The sequence below is a fragment of the Cyclopterus lumpus genome, chromosome 18 (genome assembly GCF_009769545.1).
Source record: "Cyclopterus lumpus isolate fCycLum1 chromosome 18, fCycLum1.pri, whole genome shotgun sequence".
NCBI classification, from domain to species: Eukaryota; Metazoa; Chordata; class Actinopteri; order Perciformes; family Cyclopteridae; genus Cyclopterus; species Cyclopterus lumpus.
In genome coordinates, this window is record NC_046983.1 from 10355547 (window position 1) to 10376609 (window position 21063).

Below are 21063 nucleotides of genomic sequence, written 5' to 3' on the forward strand. Positions count from 1 at the left end.
GCACCTTATTGTCCTTGGATTCCATTTAAATCGATTACCGAGCCACGGTCACTGCCACGTTAGGGAACTTTCGGTGCATAACCAGGAGATATTTCTCATGTCAAGATCAATTTTTATGTGACAGAATGCTCCTGTTGTGCAAAACAAAGGCCAACAACCATGTTGTGTCGACATGGGAATAACAATATGCAGCTTCACCAGGGAGAAACATAAATCAGAGCCATTCGTGCAGCTACACATAAGAATAATTGAAGTCAAGTCATGTCTGCTCCCAAAACCGATTTTTTTAAAAAGCGCCAACGTGCATTTTAATGCGGTATATGCTCAACTTATACAAATGATGATCTCACATGTTGTTCACATTTACACACGCGTCAATCTTGAAGATGCATACTTCTTGATCTCAATAAATCTCACAGGGCAGAAAAAAGAAAGACACAGCAATTTGGAGTCAAGAGATGACTTTTATGCTTGAACAAGAAGCAATCAGCTGAAACCGCTTGAAATAGCTGAGATACAATGTTCAAGTCTTGGATGCACCTGGGAAACTGGTGAAACAAAGAGCCCCGAGGCTGCATAATTGGGCATACATTCTTGAGTGAAGCATCACTAATCTTGCACGCAAAGGAAAAATTGGGATGTGATTGGTACCGTTTGTCTCTTATATAGTCAATCACTTAATCTAAAGAAACCTTTCTGGTATGATCCAGCATATAAAGCCGACGGTCTTTCCGACCTAATGTTGTGTCGATATTTCTTTCCTTGCTGACCAATGGAGCAGCAAACCAGACAGGTAAGAGTGAGAGAAGTAGAGCAAAACTAACTCCCTTAAACCCCCTTTTCTCCTCCCGAGACTGTACATATTAAATACAAACACAGGAAGATTGGTCACCCACTGTAGCGGATGTCATTCCTGAAATCATGCTATGTGCTGAATCAACATGACCATATGTGAAACCCATCTTATGTACTGTTTGCAGTTATTCATATCAAAGACGCCAGCCGCTATTATTATTGAGAAACGCAACAAGCACATACAGGTTTTTACTTTCCCTACTACTATTAAACTTTAAATGTACCATGCCAAAAATATCCACCATGTTACCTTTCTATTGTACATATGTTGTAAGTGCAAACTGTTATCCATGTCAGTGACAATGTTCAATGTCGTGTCTATTCCTATAAATGAACAAACCCCATTGCTTTCTGTGAAACAACATCTGGTGTCAGTGGTGACAATGTAGTGCACTGAATATTCATGGTGGAGAGATTCTCTACAAATATCATTTTTGTATTCAAATTACTGAAAAATAAACCTCAAATAAAAGGGAGAGGATAACACTGTACAACACAATGTAATCCAGTACAATAGCCCTTTATTAAATATACCTCTGTGAAGTGTCCGACTTGTTTCTGTTGTTTCTCACTTTAAATCATCTAACTGGACCAATTTACAGTATAATGCAATCTCAACACCACCCTCTAACTATGGCTTCAAATGTTCTATAGAGTTGACTTGACACCCTATCTGACACTTGCAAGACAAAGTGAACATTAGGTTTCACTTAAAGCACCATTTACTGGTTAAGGGCTATTGTATTGAATTGATGTGATGCTGTTATTTAGTGCTGCAGGCCTGTCACCTACTCAATTACATATTTACTCTATTTATTGGACCACCAAAATCACCAAAAGAATAAATACAATCTGCTGTTTGTTGTGCAGAAAAAGAGCAGAATCTGAAGCTAGGAAAGGCAGTCTGCCCAACAGCAAGGAAATGCCACTGCATAATCCCACGGACCCGGTTGAGCTTCGACGCCTCAACTTCCAAACGCCTGGTACGTATTCCGAATGACGTCAGGGATGTCTCCATCCACTGTAAATGTAAAACTGAATGTGCATTGTGAAGAGGGATGCCGATGCAATGGATCGCTCGCTTAAAAAGGCAGAAACATATATATATATTCCTAATGAATGATTCTTTGTTTGTAACCACTGCTGACATTGAAACCTAATGAGATGACGCTCCTAAAAAAAAAAAAGCACCCGTCATTTCGACAGTGAAATTGGCACGACACAAGTGAGCAGTTTGGACAGCGGACAGGTGCTTAGACACGGGCGCAAACTGACAGTTTGCCCCCAAGAGACGCTTCTCAGTGGAAAATGAGGAGGCAGAAATGCAAGCTTGAAAGTTTCATGGCAGCTGTCGTTTTCCTCTGCACCTGGGTTATCCAGGTCATCGGGACTCGTCCTGCTTAGTCACAATAGCGCAGCCCTGCTTGGACGGTATCCTGCTGCTCGGACACGAGAGGCACCGTTGTGGAAGTTGAGAGAAATACAAAATGTGTCATGGAATCCGTGTCCCATTGTGTATGCAGGCCAATGGAGAGCGAGGAAAAAAAAGTGGTTTCGAGCTGTAAACACAAGTTATCATTCGCTGCGACCTTTTCGTGCCGAGCGGTGGTCAGTGGTGATGCTTTGACTCAGTCGTGTGCCTGGGGAAACAATGGGAGTCACAGTCCATTTATCATCTGGAGAGGCGGTATGCATCTCTTACCCCCCCACCCCCACCCCCGTCCTGACCAAGAGAGAGACACACTAAACTGCCGTTTGAGTTCCTCTGGCACCGACTGGTTTGGGGACAGGCGTCCAGAGACTGCCAATAATGTTGTATCACGAAAGCCATATTTTGCAGGTCAGCTTGTATGAGAGGAGGATGAATTATCCCTGCAGGCTCATTTTTGAAGAAAAAAAAGATTTTGCATATTTATGTAAGCTCCTCAATGATGTCAGGGCCATTACTGGCTGTTTCATCCTGGCAAAGAGGTATTTTCCCTTTTGGCTCAGAGTGATCTCAACCATCCTCCAACAATTTCACTCACCTCTCAAGCCATAATTTTTCCCGCAACTGCGTTTCCGAGAGCTGGTTTCTTGGCTCTCTCGCTGCTCAAAAAAGGACCAAACATTTTTTTTTTTTACGACCACGTGACCACTTTCTCTCAAGTCCTGAAGCCCTTCTACATTAGACCACCTCTCTGCCCGACTCTCTCTCTACCCTTTCTTGCACCTCTTTTCCCCTAAATGGACATTTTCTTCTTAAGGATGCTTGATGTTTGAGTGATTTTGTGTTGGAAATGGTACTTTCATTGTCCCCCAGTGGTTGAAATGGATTTTGAGTAGCTGACTGCAATAGAACCCCCCCCCCTTTGCCGTCTTTCAGAGACGTGAGAGTAGGTGGGAAAATGAGGCACAGCAACCATTAGCTAATGCCCACTTGTGCCAGCAACCAAAATGATAAATCACCTCAATCGAAAGAGAGAGAGAGAGAGAGAGAGAGAGAGAGAGAGACATGCAACTGTAGTGTCAAAATGTCACCTGAATACTCAAGAATACCTTTGACCACAGGCTAGATTGTGAACGTGTGTACAAAAAGGTGTCTTTGCATAGATCAGTATTGTTCAAACACTAGACTTTTGATAGTTTTCCCAAGCTCTTAAATACACTGATGGCACGCATCCATATCCGACAATGTCAAAGTCAAGTGAACTTAACTGCAGACTGAAGTAGTATATCACCATGTCAGCATTCTCATGTTAAAATGAATGTCAATAAATTTCCCATGGTTGGTTTCTTTCCATGAAGTACGCATGGTGCATCAGCCAAGCTTTGAGCATGACAACTTGTTTGTTACTAATAAATGTCCCATTAAGAATACACATCATTCAGCTACTTTGTGTCACATTTCAATTTCTACCTTCTGCTTGTGAGAAAAAAAAATAGTCATCACATTGCCAATGACATCTGCAATGTGTTTAATTACACCGCCGTTTCCTCCACAGGTTCAGGTGCGTCCAGTCACCCCAGTAACCTCCATTTGTCAAGTTAGTTGTTCTCGATTATGCACTTGACATGATTTTATTTGATTCTTTTTTTCGCTTTATTTTCCTTCTTCTTTTCTTTCTGCATAGTCTTGTATTCCCATCCCAATCTAATCCATCTGGTGGTAATGCAATGTCATCACAGGAGGCGGAGTTTGAAAATGACATGTCATCGCTCAAAGCAAACATCAACAACTGGCCTAACAATCTGAATGTTTTTCGTTGTTTTTTTTTGTTGGGTTGTTTCTTAGTGTTTGTGTCTTACTGTCATGCTAACTATCCACCGCAGCTTTCCGTGTGAATAACGTTTCTCCTCTCTCAATAGGGAGAGTCCCAGTGGGGCAAGTGTGCTCGATGACCTCTCATTGGCTTCTGTGTCCATATTCTCTTTATGAGCATGGCCACTGCTTTGAGTGAACAAACTAGCCTAACCCGAACCACTTTTCCATTCCCCCTGTTAAACACACATGCTGCTTATCTAATGATTCACTGTTGGCTTGTGCTTGGGTGATGCCATCATACAAGACGAGTGACTGACATTCAGTCCATCTAATTGACAGGTATGGCAAGCCACCCTCCAATCCCAATTATGGACCTAGCAGATCATCTGGAGCGCCTGAAAGCCAACGACAACCTCAAGTTTTCACAAGAATATGAGGTAGGTGTCAGCCTAAGTCCCAATGCTGATTCAGCAATTGTTATAAATGCCTTAGCAAGAGTGTTGCAGCATACAGACAACAACAATACTGTCTAAACATAAAACATACTGTCTAAATTTGAGATGCAAAACTGGAGTTTGAGTTGAGAGAAGATGTGTGTGACCGTATTGCGTCACGAGTAGCCAGTTTACAAGCAGATTTCAAACCAATACAAATCTAAACCATCTGCAGACGATAGCCAGCGGTGCAGCGATTGCATTTGGACCAATGTGTTCCACCTCCTCTGCTCTCCACACAAATTACTTTACTGCAAATGCAAACCAGAACACTTCCCATACCCCAAATCTTGGCAAATTGCCTACAGATTTGGCATATTAATGCAGAATCTTATAAAGAGTATACCCATGCTACCATATACCAGTCCAAGCATGTCAACAATTGGTGGATGGCTGCCCAAGAGGGGAATTAGGAATTATTTTTAATGAGAAATAGCTCAACCGGAGATCTAAAATCAGTCAGTATGCCCTATTCACAGCATGCATTTTTTTTTTTTACATCACAAAGCAGGAAACACACTGATGTAATTAATAGCTTTAATAATGGTTGCATTCCATTTTTAAGTCCAGAGCACTACTATTGTGCCTGGTGGCTCACTGAGAGCCGTGAATGGAAAATAAGTCATTATTAATGTTAGGAGCAGCTCTGCTTTTCCTGCTATGACTAATCAAAAATGTCTGCTGGGATACGATCAGTCGAGTAAAAATGGCAGCGTCGTAGCCACGAAATACCAACACAATATGCACAGAGGGAACATATGAATGCATTCATTTGGACTATTCAGTGTTTCAGCTTTTAAAAATATGATCAACCATTTATAGTAACAGGACTAAAAGTCAAGGGAAGCACTACACCTCACAATATGAATGTGGTGTATATATATATATATATGAAGATATTTAGCCACTAAACTCTACTAGAGCGGACATTAAAAAGGCTACAGTTCAGTGACACCTGCCCAGCCAGTGAATCATATCTACACTTTAGCTGAAGTCTCATTCTGGGATGTATGGCCACTCTCAGAATACAAATGCATAACGGAACAAAGGTAGTTACATTTATATATCCTGCGATTAGACCTTCAAACCTTGTGGGAAAGAGACAATAGAAGTGTTTTCTTCATATTGCCCTTGTGTTGTAGATGAACTAAGGGAGCCTGAAACACTTTGTGAGCAAGAGGTCCTTTTAGGGGCATTTGGCGAGATAGGAACGATGCTCTTCCTTTCTCTGTCCATTTCTCTCTGCGGGTCCGGCAACAGCCCCAAAATCTATGAGGTCACCCTATGGGTGGCTGCCAAGCTGCCCAATCATTACTGCAGCTTAAGTACATTGAATTCCAATTTCATAGAGCTTATTCGAGAGCAGTGGAAAGCAATTTTGCGAGCACAATGAAATAAAGATTTTTATTACGCGCAATGTTGCAGCCCACTGTTTCAAAATATTTTGAAAAATATCAGGCTTAGCTAGGGGTTTGTCCCCCGCATATTTGTGCTTTAAGTGATTTCTGCAGATAAAGATATTGTTGCTGAAATGTGTTATTGTTGTCATATTGAGCTTATATGCTCTTAAATACCTCCTAATGTGTTTTCTTCCATGGTCAAGTTTGTCAACATTAAAATGAATAATTAAGCTTATCTTTATGCTTTTATTGCTCCCATGAATTACCATAAAGAAGACTTACAAGTATAATAATTATGATGATAATAAGCAAGGTCAGTGTAACTAATCTATTTGCAATGTGTCCTATTACACTTGGGTTTCTACTTTCAGTGGAGAGTAACTCACAAAAGCAGGTTGCAGTCATTAAAAACGCAAGCACAATATTTTCCCTTTAATGTGAGATGGAATGCGGTCTTTCATGCCATTGTCTTTTCCCTTTGTGATATTATATTTTATGGCTCATTTATCGGTGATGAGGGAGCATTGTCAATCTCTGCTTTACAAAGCTAAAAGAGGGCTTGGAAAGCAAATTCTGTTGAACTGGTCTCAAGTGTGGTATTCTAGTATGTGCCATAAAGTCCTACGACTCAAATGAGGAAAGCTGATGGAACACAAGATGTTCCTCTGTGACCAATTTGTACTGTTTGTTTTTGTGAATCTAATCATTTATATGTCGCAATTATTTCATGCCAAAGACAACAAATTGACGCTTTCAGTCCAATTTCCAACCGTGAAATGCTCTCCTCCACCTTTAATGTAAGACCGACAATGTCAACATAGATTCATGTGTCTGTTGACACCCCCTTTTCTACAAGACCGGGAGAGGCCAGAACAGATTCTACTTAAATTAACTGGGGAAGAGTAAAAGTCGGGGGGGAAGACTATTCATCAACTAAATCCAGCTTCCAGTCAGAGAACAATAATCATCTTTGAAAAACCTCAAATACGGTTTGGTCACAACTTCATTTAAGAGGCTCAAGGTTACCAGTATGGTATGCCTAGCGTGAACCGTATGTTATAGCTTGATTTGTCATGGAAAAAAAAAGATTTCTTTGAAAAACATGGCCAGCCAACTTGAAGAAGCATGGCTTCAACTGACAAGTCTAGGAATGCTTGCGAGGTCGTGCCACGTTATTATTTCCCTATGTAAATGCCGTGTGTGTTAGTCCTCGCCAGTTTGGTGGAAATAGTAGACTTAAAATATCCAGTCTTATATATTATTTGGCCTTCATGGGAAACATTATTCATTGCAGGGCAACCTAGAGATGAAGCAATCGTTGATCAATATTCTACAATCGTTGTGCAGCACATATGAGGTCTAACAGCAGCACTCAAAATCCATATTATGCAGGACTTTTAACGCCACATTCATATTTTTAGTTAAATGTGTCATCAGTGTAGATACATGAAAAAAATAGATTGGAACTCAGAGCTGTTGACTTTTATTAACTGCTTTCCTTAAAGCCATGTTGGTAAAAAATAAAAAGGGGGCCTGGTAAACATCTTCAATCATACACGTCTTCAAGTGATTCACGCCTTCAACATGATTCGAGTACACTCTTAAAGAGATGAAAATATTATAACGTCGTATTTTCAAGCTTTATAATATTGCTCTTACACCAACATCTCATGGGGTTGAATTCAATCTTAGCAATGAACTATTGGGAAATGTTGATATTTTATATTATACAATATGTAACACTGTTACAAAAATGTCCTTCTCCTTCACAGTCCATTGACCCTGGTCAGCAGTTCACGTGGGAACACTCCAACCTGGAGGTCAACAAACCAAAGAACAGATATGCCAACGTGATTGCCTACGACCACTCCAGAGTCTTGCTCTCTGCTATTGACGGTACGCCGCCCACCAACTCCTGTATCGATTCTACAGACAGCCAGGATCACTGTATCTTTTAGACCCGAGGAATGAACCACGCTGTGCTTTTAAATGATATTCATAAAACAAGCGCGTCAGACTACTTCTTTCCTTGCATGCCTCAAGTCCTTTAGAAACTGGACACTTTCCACTTTTATTGCTGAGGCAAGCACTCAAGTCAGATTAAACAATCACCTAAAGTGAGGAGATGCAAGTTTACCAGCATCTATTTTTTTGGGACTTTATAGCAGGTGATTCTTTTACATTGTACGTAAGCCATGGCTTGTTTCTTGGGCATAATTTCCATAACGAGAACAGTGAGTTCACTGGAAAATAGACATCGTAGCTTATTATAACTGTTATTTATTCTCATTTTAAATTGCAATACACATTACGGGATTTGTTTGTACACACTATAAGACTTATTTGTGGGTAAAAACATGGATATGTGTTTGCCAATGTGCTACCTGACAAAGAAACGCACAGCAATGCCCTAAATAAAGTGCTTACATCGGTCGCAGTGACACAATCGACAAAGTTAGTAGCAGAGTAGCAGTTTGTGGAAAAGACTCAAGTCAAGATGTGGTTGCAGAACTTCACTCGAGCCCATCACAAACCTGGTTGGAAGCAGCCCAGTAGTGTTTGGCCCTTCTGAAGAATGAAAGGCCATTTTGAAATGCCGAGTTAAGTGCTGGCTCTTTCACCAGTTTCTCGGATGAAACACACAATTGCACATACACACGCGGCTATTAATTAATCGCCCATGGAGGGCGAAGGGAAATAAACAAAGAAGTAAATGGCTAGCGTGACAAAAACAGATAGATAAAAGCTCAAAGAGCCCTTTTTTTTTCTTTTTGCAGTCTCTCAGAAACAACACACAGCTGAGCGTTGATGGAACTCCATTAGCCGGGAGTTTAAACACATCTGCACGACCATATTGGAGCCTTTGTGCTGTAGCAAGTGAACAGTTCTCAGTCAGGGTGGGGGGGGGGGGACCAGAGGGACGTAAAGCCTTTTGGCAAGCAATGCGCCTATTGTTTACTTTGATTGAGTTATTTGAATAAAAGGGGATTTGGGATTTGACATCAGAATTTGAAGACAGCTACTCTCAGAATGTATTGATGTGAGGACGGATCAGCAGAATCTTTGGAACACATGCGCACACGTACATGCGTGGACTTTGTCATGACATCACTGTATTGTCTCTACTCCTGACCTTTGTCAAGTTGCCTGACCGGAGGAAGCACGCGTTGAGCAGGATTAAACGTGTTTCTAAAGTTAATCCCCAAAACTTTGCCTACCCTTCGTTTGCCAAAGTGTACAGTTTCTAAATGCAATTAGTACATATTAGTATTTGTTGGTTATTAAATTCAAAATCAAATGTATGCCGTTTTTTTTTTTCATAACTATCTGTTATGAGGTAAACCAACGTGGTAATCTGACAAAGTGTGAGTAGACATCTGCTCGCACGTGCACGATGTCTTAACATGAGCACTACAACAACAACTGCTTAGAATAATCATCATTATGAACATTACAGTGTTGTACAATCTGTTTCCTTAAAGATTCTTTTGAAGGGTGCGGAGTACTGAACAACGCTGGAGCAATGTTTATTTCTCAATAAGCATATTGACTGAGAGAGAATGGTTGCATTTATACAAATCCTGAGTGACGGAGAGCACAAAGGCAAAAGCCATTTGCAAATGTAGATTAAACAACTTGCCGCGTTCTCATTAATCCACAGTCATGTCTCTTTTTGCTTCTTCTTTTCCAAATTGAAAACACACTGGGCTTAATTGCATTTATCCCTTGCCCGTCATGGAAATGCACTGCCGCCTGGTTGTTTGGACAACTACAACAGCGAAAGCGAGGGCGAGAGACAGTTGAAGAAATAATGCGGGCTGGTCTTTAGAATGTGTTCATTCTACATTTTCCGTTCCTTTTTTCTTTTTTTTCCCCGTCGAATAAGTTACCTGGGAGAAAAACGGAGTTTGGGGGGGGGAGAGGGGATGCAGGATGGAGAGTGGGGAATTTCTCTGATACGTGGCGTGCATGCAGATGAGACTTATCTTGGTCGACCATGTGTGCACGAAGCTCCTAAACTGCCAGTCCTGAAGCATTGACTAGCTGTCAGCTCCGTCTCTTCCGCCTGGATTCGAAAAGGCTGCTGTGCCTTTCATTTAATATAAGCAAAGGGAAGGAGGAGTGAGGAAGGGAGGGGAGGCGGGGGGGGATTGTTTTGCTAGTTTTGTGTTGGTTTGTTTTCCTCAATGTGATGTGATAGACTTTTACAGACCAAGCTTTATCTGTAAGTCAGTTGCAGATATGGAATGGGAACGCAAACACTGCTGATTTAAACGTGTTGTTGATCGCAAATACAAATCCTAAGACAGACCGTAACACCCGTGCCAAATGTTGGTGTTTTATGCTATTTTTTTCTCTCGATTTAATACTCACACGAGACGTTGGCTTAAATAAATTCCTTTGCGGAAACACTGAGGAAATCCTTAAGCGTTGTCATCTGAACCTTATGCGGGGGAGAATCTGACATAACCTCAAATAATTGCAGGGCAAATCAAGACCAAATTAGGAAGCAACAAAAGCCACTATTTTGTAACATTCAACATTTTCCTTTTTCACCATTGTATTTGGAGATGTTGCCTTTTGATTCTAACCGTCTACATTTTCTGTTTTTTTTTTTTAGGTATCCCTGGAAGTGACTATATCAACGCCAACTACATTGACGGCTATAGGAAGCAGAATGCCTACATTGCCACCCAAGGAGCCCTGCCAGAGACATTTGGAGAATTCTGGAGGATGATCTGGGAGCAGAGGAGCGCGATCGTCGTCATGATGACCAAACTGGAGGAGAGGTCCAGGGTAAGAGACACAAATACAGACACAGACAGATTTACTCTGCGGTGCTCTATATCTATTCGAATGAAATGGCCGGGTTGAGCCCAGAAGTGTAGGGAACATTTGTTCTATGTTGTGCTTTGGAATGCATAACCCCATTTTATAAAAACAACCCAATGATTTAAAAGCCTGAGCAAAGTTATTTTCACATAGAAGATTTGCAGAATGGATTCTTCCAACTTTGTTCACCCCCTCCAAGTGACACAAACATATTCTCCAGGCAAAGCCAAGTTCCACGCTGTTACTCACTGATATGCTCAAACCTTTCTCTACAAAAACTCTTTGTTGTTGTTTAGTTTGGATTGATTAGAGGCATGGGTCCATTCATTAGTCGAGCACTGCTGAAAGAACTGGATTACGATCAGTGATAAAAAAAGACTCCAACACTGAAAAGCTACATTGCCCAGCTGTGTGCATTCAGGACTCCTTTCATGGTGGCACGGTCAGCCCTTTCTCTGACACATCTCACAATGTTTGACTGAGCACATGAACGCTTGCACAGACTCCAGAAGCTACTGACCTTCACACTTGTATGCCTTTTCTAAGAGCCTGGCATCGTGTTAACGACGGGGTGGACTCAATCCACACAGCCGTTTTCACTCAGTATCTGTACCATCTGCAAAGCAAATAAGCTCCGCTGTCTGGTGCTTTATATATTGTAGTTGCAGTAAAATGCATAATTCTTCAATTAAATGTGCTCTATGCTGTCTGGTGTCTGTTTGACGCCATAGGTGCTTTGTGATATAAGAGTGCTTCTTGGCTCTGTTGTAAAGGCTTCCTGCAAGACATCCCCTCACTCTCATCTGTACCATTATGTTGTTTGACATTTGTAGTGCATAATGTGATTTATTCACTGCCAACACACAGCTGTCTTTCATATAAATCCGTCATATCATTCTCTGGTAAAAACTCAAGCTGCAATTTGCATGTTGCGCATATCTAAAGCTGGAGTATTTGCGAGCATGTGCTGTTGTGAATGGTGTCACTGGTGTCCCAGTGTCACAGCCACTCCATTGCTACTGGTGTGAGGGATACAACAACTGCTGGGGAAATTAAATGAATAGATACATATTTTAATATACCGATGATACAACTGATGTCCAGTTGTCATACCCTTCGACAGTGACAGAGCACCTGCATTTGTTCAGCATGAACACATTTCAATTGTATTGAACAAACGGCTATTACCACATGAGTTTAATGGACAATATGAAGAAGAACAAGGGAATTGAAATCCAGTTATTTCCTCCCCATCACCTATAGGCTGAGCAGTAATGTCATAATGGAACTGTTTTTTTTTATTGGCCGTAAACCAGGAAACAAAGCTCTGCACTCAAATGGCAATAAAGCTGAGCCGGTGATATGATAAGAAAGTGTGGTTACTTTTGTAATTATGGAGTACAGCAGGGCAATTAATAACTCCCTCGGCTCTATCCAAATATTTCAGGCCATTTAATTGATTGCTCAAGAAGGCTTGAGGTGAATTTGGAAATGTATTTTACCATTACTTGTCTTTGTGTAACACTGTGAATGCGAAATGCTTTTTTTTTTTTTAAAGAGCATTTATACTTCATAAATACACCTCAAATGAATAAAGGTTCCTATCCATGTGTCTCTCCATTGCAGGTCAAATGTGACCAATACTGGCCAACAAGAGGCACAGAGACGTACGGCCTCATCCAAGTGTCACTTCTAGACACAGTCGAGCTGGCCACGTACTGTGTCAGGACATTTGCACTTTTTAAAGTAAGAAGCATTTGGATGTTCTTGTCTTGTAGTAGCGACTCAGACCCCACAACATCTTTCAAGTCCTTGATGTGAGCTGTTTTGGTCACGCACCTTTTCTCCACCTCCATAATTCAGAATGGCTCCAGTGAGAAGAGAGAGGTGAGGCAGTTCCAGTTCACGGCCTGGCCGGACCACGGGGTACCGGAGCACCCGACCCCGTTCCTGGCCTTCCTGAGACGGGTGAAAGCGTGCAATCCTCCAGACGCGGGGCCGATGGCGGTACACTGCAGGTAAGAAACGACATGGTATCACAAAAAAACATCCTGAAGCATGAAATTGATTTGTTCTTTTCCATTTGCTGTAATGAATATATGAATACATATGACAAAATGTTTTTTTTAATTTTTTGTATCCAAGTCATTTGTCGACTGATAAGATATATATATATATATATATATATATATATATATATATATATATATATATTTTTTTTTTTTAATGAATCAGTCATGAACCAGAAAGAAAAATGTGAGCTTTAAGTATAATATTTGATTTTGAGTACACTGTGGCCCAAACAAATCAGCCTACTAGCTTTCACGGAAGGCACTTAGAATCGGAGGGTGTTTTCAACATCACAGCTCAAAGAGTACTAGTGTCATTGCCCTGGGCAAACTCAAACATCTCCTCCCACTCACTGACACACAAACACACTCACGCAGACCTGTTGTGTTCCTTGCTGCACCACTAACATGTCGCACATCAGCAGCCCACAAGTCCTCGGCTTATCCCCTGGGTTATTGCATCCGAAACAAATAACTTTGCTTCCCTTAACTACACGAGCGGCCACACTTCCAACAGAGAGTCAGAGGGATATAACGGAGACTTCTGGCTCCTTTAAACTCAGCAAGTCATCAGAGGCTCAGCACAGAGAAAGTCAGTGACTGAAGGAGGAGGAAAAAGACAGTAAAAACAGCCATAGTGAGTGTAATAGATACCAACTTGTGTCATAAAGTGACAAAAAAAGGAAGGGGGATTACTGAAGAATTAGAATTACCACATGCTGTAGTTAATTAGAACTAGTTGCCGAATCGCTTCAAATTGAAAATCCTGACTTTCTACAATGAAGCAGAATGCAGGAATTAATGTCTGCAGATGGGACTTTTTTAATTCCTCTGGCTCCCTATCAGATACGGTCCTTCCCAAGCTCCAAATCCTTCCAGAGGCTTTTTTTTCTTCACTTTATATTTGACCACCATTTTAAATAGAGCAATCTTCTTCTTTTTTTTTTTTTTATCTACATACTTGCAAAATAATGTCTGGAGTGGTTATGCAGAGATATAGCGTAGATACAAATATTTAGTATAGTAGAAGCTAAAGCTGCCCATGCAAAAAGGCCTATAATTAACAGCATGGTACAGTCTTTTAAATAGTTGATTCATTAGTTTGGGGCACTATTTGCATCTCACCATGTGCCAACACGCTGTGGGGCCTTATGCAAAGACCATAAAGAGCTCAACATGTGTTTGTTTAACTGGTGGTGTTAAATGTAGAACTTAAAAAAAAAGGAAACTGCACACTGTTCCTATTCTTTGTAAATGACTAATTAGAACAATGTGAATTTATTATTTATTAACAGTCGTGATATCCTGATGAACACAGATCCTTAGATACAACCAGCCAATCATTACATCTGTACTCCTCCACACAAACAGGGAATTTTAAGACACTAAAATTGAGCAAATCCATAATCTATACCACATAAAGTAAAACAACTCTAACTTGTCGAAAGATTCACAATTATTTCCATGTATTTGAAAGCTAATGATAATGACTCAGGGACAAGAAATGTTCCTAGAAATAGAAATCTGAGCATTTCTTTACTCAACAGTAAATATGGATTTAGTACATCATTCCAGCACATGACAATAAGCACAATGCATTACTGTGATTCAACTGTAGCACACTAACTCACAAGGTTACATTCCAGTTTGTCTTTTCAAATCTGACCGCAGACCCATTATAGCATGTTTCCTGGGTTGCTTGTTCCTGCTGCTTTCGCTAACCTACAGGTCAGGGACTGTTTTGCTGTGGTAGCTAAAGGTCTACCCGAGCGATGTGAGGTGATGGAAGAGGTTAAAATGTCATGGAGAGCATTGGCCTCGCCCAACGACTTTTGAGGAAACAACCCACGGTGTCTGTATTAATGCGGTAGCCGGCACATATGGAGAATGTAGTCGACTTGCCTAACAATGACGGTATGTTAGCTGCCAATGACCCATACGAATATCTAGATTGACAGATTCTAATACAAGAAGGAAACGGACTACTCAGAGTGTTGCTGCAAAACTCCACCTGGCTGTCCTAGTGGTATCGTCACAATGGATTAAATAATTAATAATGTAGATGTTTTTTTCTGACTGAGATGTGTGCACCTGTGTGAACTGGGATGTGATGACTTGAATCTTAGTTTTGGTTTTACTAAAGTTGTTATTATCTGCCACTGTTTTATGTTGTATGTCTGAAACCTTGTTAAATGTACTTTTGCTGTCTTGGCCAGGACACTCTTGTAAAGGAGATTTTTAATCTGGTTAAATACATTTTAAATAAATAAACTGCATCTCCAAGTTGGAAATGAATGAACTTTTTTTTTTTTTTATTCACATTTTGAAAAGTAATCAAGGACTAAAATGATTATTGACTCCATTAACAGCAATGAGGTGATCCTGGTGAATGTGACCAAACGTGTGCGTGTCCAATGGGCAGCGTGGGGAAATGGTGACAGGTTAGCTGACGGCAAGAGATTTGGTCACAATACATATGTAATTACTTCCACTGCTGCTCATGCTTTATCTTCTCGGGACTCATTGCAGCTGTATTTGAAACTAAACTCTCTCTCTCTCTCTCTCTCCCATCCCATATTCCCTAAACTCCTGGAAAGCATATTAGTCTGACACTTAATGTGTGTCGACGGGCCAAAGCAGCTGGTCTCGACTGGCTGAAAAGGCAGTGTCAGGTCATTAGTGCAGTCAGACCGCCAGCTCCCCTTCAACTGCCAAATGGACCGACGGCTTTCTGCACCAACACACACACAGACACAGACACACACACACACACACACACACACACACACACACAGACACACACAAACAAAAAACATCACTTGTTGATAAAGGATTATCGCACGTGTTCCCAGCATTTATGGGTCTTGCATTTCAGAATAAAATAGAATAAATAAAATAGTCTTTTAGAAAACTAACCACACAACTTCAAGGTAACTGGTGGCATCTCTCGCTGCATAACACAACTCCACCTCCCCCCCCCCCACCTCACCCCCATTCCTCATCTTCCTCTGTCTCCGTCTCCCTAGCTCAACGCTGTCACTCTGTCACTTACTCTCTCGCAGGTCATCACTCTCCCACATTCAGGTCTGCACTGCAAAATGTTTTTTTTCCGATTGGAAACAGCTGGGGTAGAGGCAGGCATCTCTCCTCGTTTCTGCATCTCTTGCCCAAGGGCTGAGGCGGTACTCAGACCTGGAAGTGATTTGTTCTTTGAATATCCTTCAGATACTTTCACATTTCCCAACAGCCTGATTCTTTGACTCTCGATTTCGTAAATCGCCCCTCGAGGTTTGAAGAGTTTTGTAGCAACACAAAAAAAAACAAAATTCAGTCTCATCCAGCCAATGTCAGCCATTTTGAAAGTGATCGTCAGATCATTTGTTAAAGCCAATGACTCCCATACGTGTCTTTGCAGCATGGCACATTAACCAGACTTGGCCCCCGGGGACTAACTTTACTCCCTCTCGAGTTTCCCTTCTCAACTCTTCCCCCCGTTTCGCAGCGCAAATGAAAAACAAATGCGCCATCAGAGGGAGGAAGCACGGGAGCATGGCTCACACCTCGTAGGCATGTCAGCTTAATGGATTGAACAACCTTTTTACTTTGGAGAGCCAAGTGCAAGCTACTGTCTCGTCGGGGCCGTGCTTCGCGCGATGCGGGAGGGGAGTTAACGAACAAGATTTAACACCAACCCGTCGCCCCGCGGTAAATAAATTGTCATCAGAAAACATCCTCGATAACATGCGATATTAAAACACGTAATGTGCATTTAATGGGAACGAGCACATTTTTAAACCGTCAGCAGACTGCGGACTGAGTGGTATGTCTTTAAGAAGAGGTCAAAGGGAAAGAGTAAAACATGTTCCCTCTATGTAGGAGGGCTTTGTTCACTTGTGCACACACGCTAATGCAACAATGTGCCGATGTGAATCTTAATGAAGAGACCGGCCTTTCAGTGCCTCTTCTAAAGCCTCTTACGTTATTAGGGTGCACTGTGCTAATCTAATGGCATTAATTGAAGTCAGCTGCACTTCTCAGAAGTTGCTGTGCACATTAGCGAAGCCCTACAACAACAAAAAAAAACGTGTGCGTCGGTGTATCCACATTTCTCTGTGCATTTGTTGTAGTGGCACTTTTTGGGAACGGTGAGATAAAGGTTAAATGTTGCTGTTGCATAAGTGATTAGCCCTGATGGATTGGAGAGCACAGGTGGGGTCCAGGGGTGGGGGGGTGGGGGGAGACTAGATTGCAAAGGCAGCAGTGAGCCCTGCTGAAGGCTGTGACTGCCAAGCCCTCTTCTCCACACAGTGCCACTTCAGATGTAATTACACTCCAAGCCAAATGGTCCATCCGACAGTGGCAAACTTGGCGCAGAGGGTTTACCTTTTGGCCTCATCAATGGGAGAAGGGAGTTCTTCAAGGCCGTGTACTTAGAAAAGACACCTACCCTTCCACCGGACTGGCCCTCATTTGTAGAAGTTATGATATCAGAAGCTCAAACTTGTCAGAAGAGGGACCTTATACATCATGTTTCTATAAAATGTATACCTTTTTTTATCACGGTAACCTCACTTTTCTTGTACTGCTACGACTGAGAATACTACCCAGTAACAAGCTTCCTTCTCCATGTTGTTTTTGACGCGCAGTGCTGGAGTGGGACGCACGGGTTGCTTCATCGTGATTGATGCCATGATGGAACGTATCAAGCACGAGAAGACCGTGGACATCTACGGGCACGTAACGCTAATGCGTGCCCAGCGCAACTACATGGTGCAGACAGAGGACCAGTATGTCTTCATACATGACGCGCTCCAGGAGGCCGTCAACTGCGGCACCACCGAAGTGCCCGCCAGAAACCTATACGCCTACATCCAGAAACTGACACAGATAGAGGGCGGAGAGAATGTCACCGGCATGGAACTTGAGTTCAAGGTACAAACTGTTTAATGGAGCCAAATGCCCCAGTGTCATTGATTGGGCATTCTCCCTAAAACTTTTCCAGTTCTCATTAGGCTCGCTAGACAGTGTGGGGCCTGTGGTTTCCTCTCTATCCCACTTAGTTGACCTGCTTGTGTAACTCCACATAGGATTAATTCTCCATGTCTGATTTCCCCTTCCCATAGCTCCACTTTCTTGGGTTACAGGGGTCTTGGTTTACATAAAAACGGCAAACAGAGGTTTGCCTGACCACAGAACCGGAGGGACTTGAGCAATATGCTCAGTCTGCCAACCCTTCTTTTCCAGCCGTTGCAGTCTTTTGTTAAAAAAAGAAAGAAATATGTGCCGCTTGCGCGGTGTTGCCTTGCTCGCCACGCACCTACTTTCTTGCTCTGTGATGGATGCCGATTCCTTGATGAGATAATTAACAGGTTAGATTACAATGGGTCTGTCCACTTCAGGTTCACTTGGGGTTTCATTGCCCTGTCGTCATAACATGCGATTCTTTTCCCTGCAGAGGCAGGCTGTGATAGTCATCACTGATGTAATTTCTGTACTTTATGGTTAGGTGAAATAGTATAAAACCACAGTACACTGGAAACCATTCAAATGTAGATCTCATCTATCCACTATGTGCAGCTTATTATTGTGAATTCGTCATTACTCCCGTGTGAGCAGGAAATACTGTGATTGTTCATAATATTCAGCTCTTTATTAAGTGAAGGCCAACTTAAATGTCAAACAGTCAGTCACTAGGGGAATTAGAAAATACCAGAATGTCAGTGCTCAAAAATCTCTTTTTTCTGTCTCGATGCAGCGTTTAGCTAACACTAAAGCCCATACATCACGATTCATCAGTGCCAATCTTTCCTGCAACAAGTTCAAGAACCGCCTTGTTAACATAATGCCATACGAGTCCACGCGAGTGTCTCTTCAGCCCATTCGAGGAGTTGAAGGCTCCGACTACATCAATGCCAGTTTCATTGATGGGTACAGGTAAGTGCTAACAGACTCCATCCAACATCCATTGCCGATGAGATAGCCAGCACACAAATTCATTGTACTTCAAAGTGGCTCGACATTTTATAGAAGCTACATTTACTTTTTTCTTTTTTTTTAATTAAAAGAGCCAGAGATTAGATGATAAACTTTTCCAAGACGGGAGATATTAACCATGTTTTGGCCAGTCATCTGCAATATTCAGCATCTTCAAACCATTTGAAACTCAAGTGTATTTCCATGCTGATTGTCTCAATGTTTTCCATAATGTGATTAATGCATTCCCACAGGCAACAGAAAGCATATATTGCCACACAGGGACCACTGGCAGAGACCACGGAGGACTTCTGGAGAATGCTCTGGGAGCACAACTCTACTATTGTCGTAATGCTCACCAAGCTTAGAGAAATGGGGAGGGTATGCCAACGCTTTTTCTTCTCCACAGTTTTTGGCAGATTAACCTCCTTCTTCTGGCTACAAACACAAAGGCATATTACAAAACATCTTCTATGGAATACCATTTATAGATTCAGCCATGAGAATAAAAGCTTTCAAGCTGAAGATCCAGTATGAATTGAATGAAAAACATTCTGGGAATGAACACAATGGATCCAGTGTATGAAGAGAATTTTGTGGCTCATTGTGGCATTCTATTTTTCACTCTACAGGAAAAGTGCCACCAGTACTGGCCAGCGGAGAGGTCAGCCAGATACCAGTACTTTGTGGTGGACCCCATGGCTGAGTACAACATGCCCCAGTATATCCTGAGAGAGTTCAAAGTGACCGACGCCAGGGTAAAACATTGTTTCATCCAACAAAGTTTAAAAATAAGAAAATGGGACATTGTTGTTTGAACTCTAATTCCACTGCTTTACATTACAAATTACAGTTTGGTCTACTGTACTGCCTATCAAAGTCTGGTCCGTGACCTTAACATGTGTCATTGGGGGCATTACCAAAATCAAATAACCATTTATTTATTGAGAAATCAAATGGCTATTTGAATTTTTTCGAAATCCCATTATGCAATTGCTCAATCACATGGTTTTATTTACCAAGAACGAAGATTTGTGTGACGGTGTTGAGCATGTTCGATAGCACCAGATTTAACATTGCAGTAGTCATTAACTCCAAACGTTGGCTTTCTATCAAGTATTTGTTTATACCAAACTTTGGCCTAAAGTGTAACATAAGGATAAATATATATTTGTGGGAATTATGACACATGTCAAAGTGTAAAAACAAACGAGTGCCGGCAGCAGCAAGCTGCCAGAGTTTTTAATTCCATCAAAGGCTTACACAGATAAATGGCACTGACTCCTTCCTTTGTAGTGCACGTTACACTGTCTCGTCAATGGGATTGCTCTTCTTATCGAGGGGATACAATATCACTTAAGTAATGCACACCCTCAAAGTCGATTCTCCAAGCACCCTGTCGAGGGGAGCACATCAAAGGAATTAGCATCTTCAGTGTTCATGTTTAATACATTCAGGGGAAATGACAGGCATCTTTAATAACACAACAGTTTCTCTGATGCTTCACTTGGCATCTGTGGTAGCACTGTAAAACCCACAAAGGGGTGGTTCATGATGGAGATGGTCACGGAGTGAACTGCCATGGGTTGCCATGGGTTGGCCTCCTAGCTTCACCCCGAGTTGTCTTCCTTATTGTTCCATATTTCTGACTGACGGTCCATTTTAAGAGCTGCTTCTGTACATTCTCCATCTCCCCCCCCCCCCCCCCCACACCTCCCCTTTCTGGTCCCAGGATGGACAGTCGCGGACAGTAAGGCAGTTTCAGTTCACAGACTGGCCTGAACAAGGAGTGCCAAAATCAGGAGAGGGCTTCATCGATTTCATTGGCCAAGTACATAAAACAAAAGAGCAGTTTGGCCAAGATGGGCCTATCTCAGTCCACTGTAGGTAAGTGATCAACGAGTTGAACTGTATCACTCGCACTTCGAGTGCAAACCAAAAAAAAAAAAAAAACAGTATAATGGTACATTGTTTGACATGACTTGTTCTACATCTATCTGGTTCCTCTGGCCTCACCGCTGACATTTCTGCCCTCTCGCACAGCGCGGGCGTTGGTAGAACCGGAGTCTTCATCACCCTCAGCATCGTCTTGGAACGAATGAGATATGAGGGCGTAGTAGATATCTTTCAGACAGTGAAAATGTTACGGACACAGAGGCCAGCTATGGTGCAGACGGAGGTGAGGTGGTTTTCTT

At 41.9% G+C, this 21063-nt stretch overlaps 1 protein-coding gene across 1 annotated transcript in view; it reads left to right on the forward strand.

The window, feature by feature from the left end:
• Positions 1-21063, forward strand: part of LOC117747892 (receptor-type tyrosine-protein phosphatase delta-like) — an 88916-nt gene that overhangs the window by 64721 nt on the left and 3132 nt on the right. The window contains exons 23-36 of the mRNA XM_034557393.1: positions 782-793; positions 1726-1838; positions 3840-3881; positions 4439-4536; positions 7766-7889; positions 10615-10790; positions 12453-12572; positions 12690-12844; positions 17542-17827; positions 18651-18829; positions 19123-19249; positions 19501-19626; positions 20601-20755; positions 20912-21047. Coding sequence (XP_034413284.1) covers positions 782-793; positions 1726-1838; positions 3840-3881; positions 4439-4536; positions 7766-7889; positions 10615-10790; positions 12453-12572; positions 12690-12844; positions 17542-17827; positions 18651-18829; positions 19123-19249; positions 19501-19626; positions 20601-20755; positions 20912-21047 — 1849 coding nt within the window. The remainder of the gene's footprint in view (positions 1-781; positions 794-1725; positions 1839-3839; positions 3882-4438; positions 4537-7765; positions 7890-10614; positions 10791-12452; positions 12573-12689; positions 12845-17541; positions 17828-18650; positions 18830-19122; positions 19250-19500; positions 19627-20600; positions 20756-20911; positions 21048-21063) is intronic.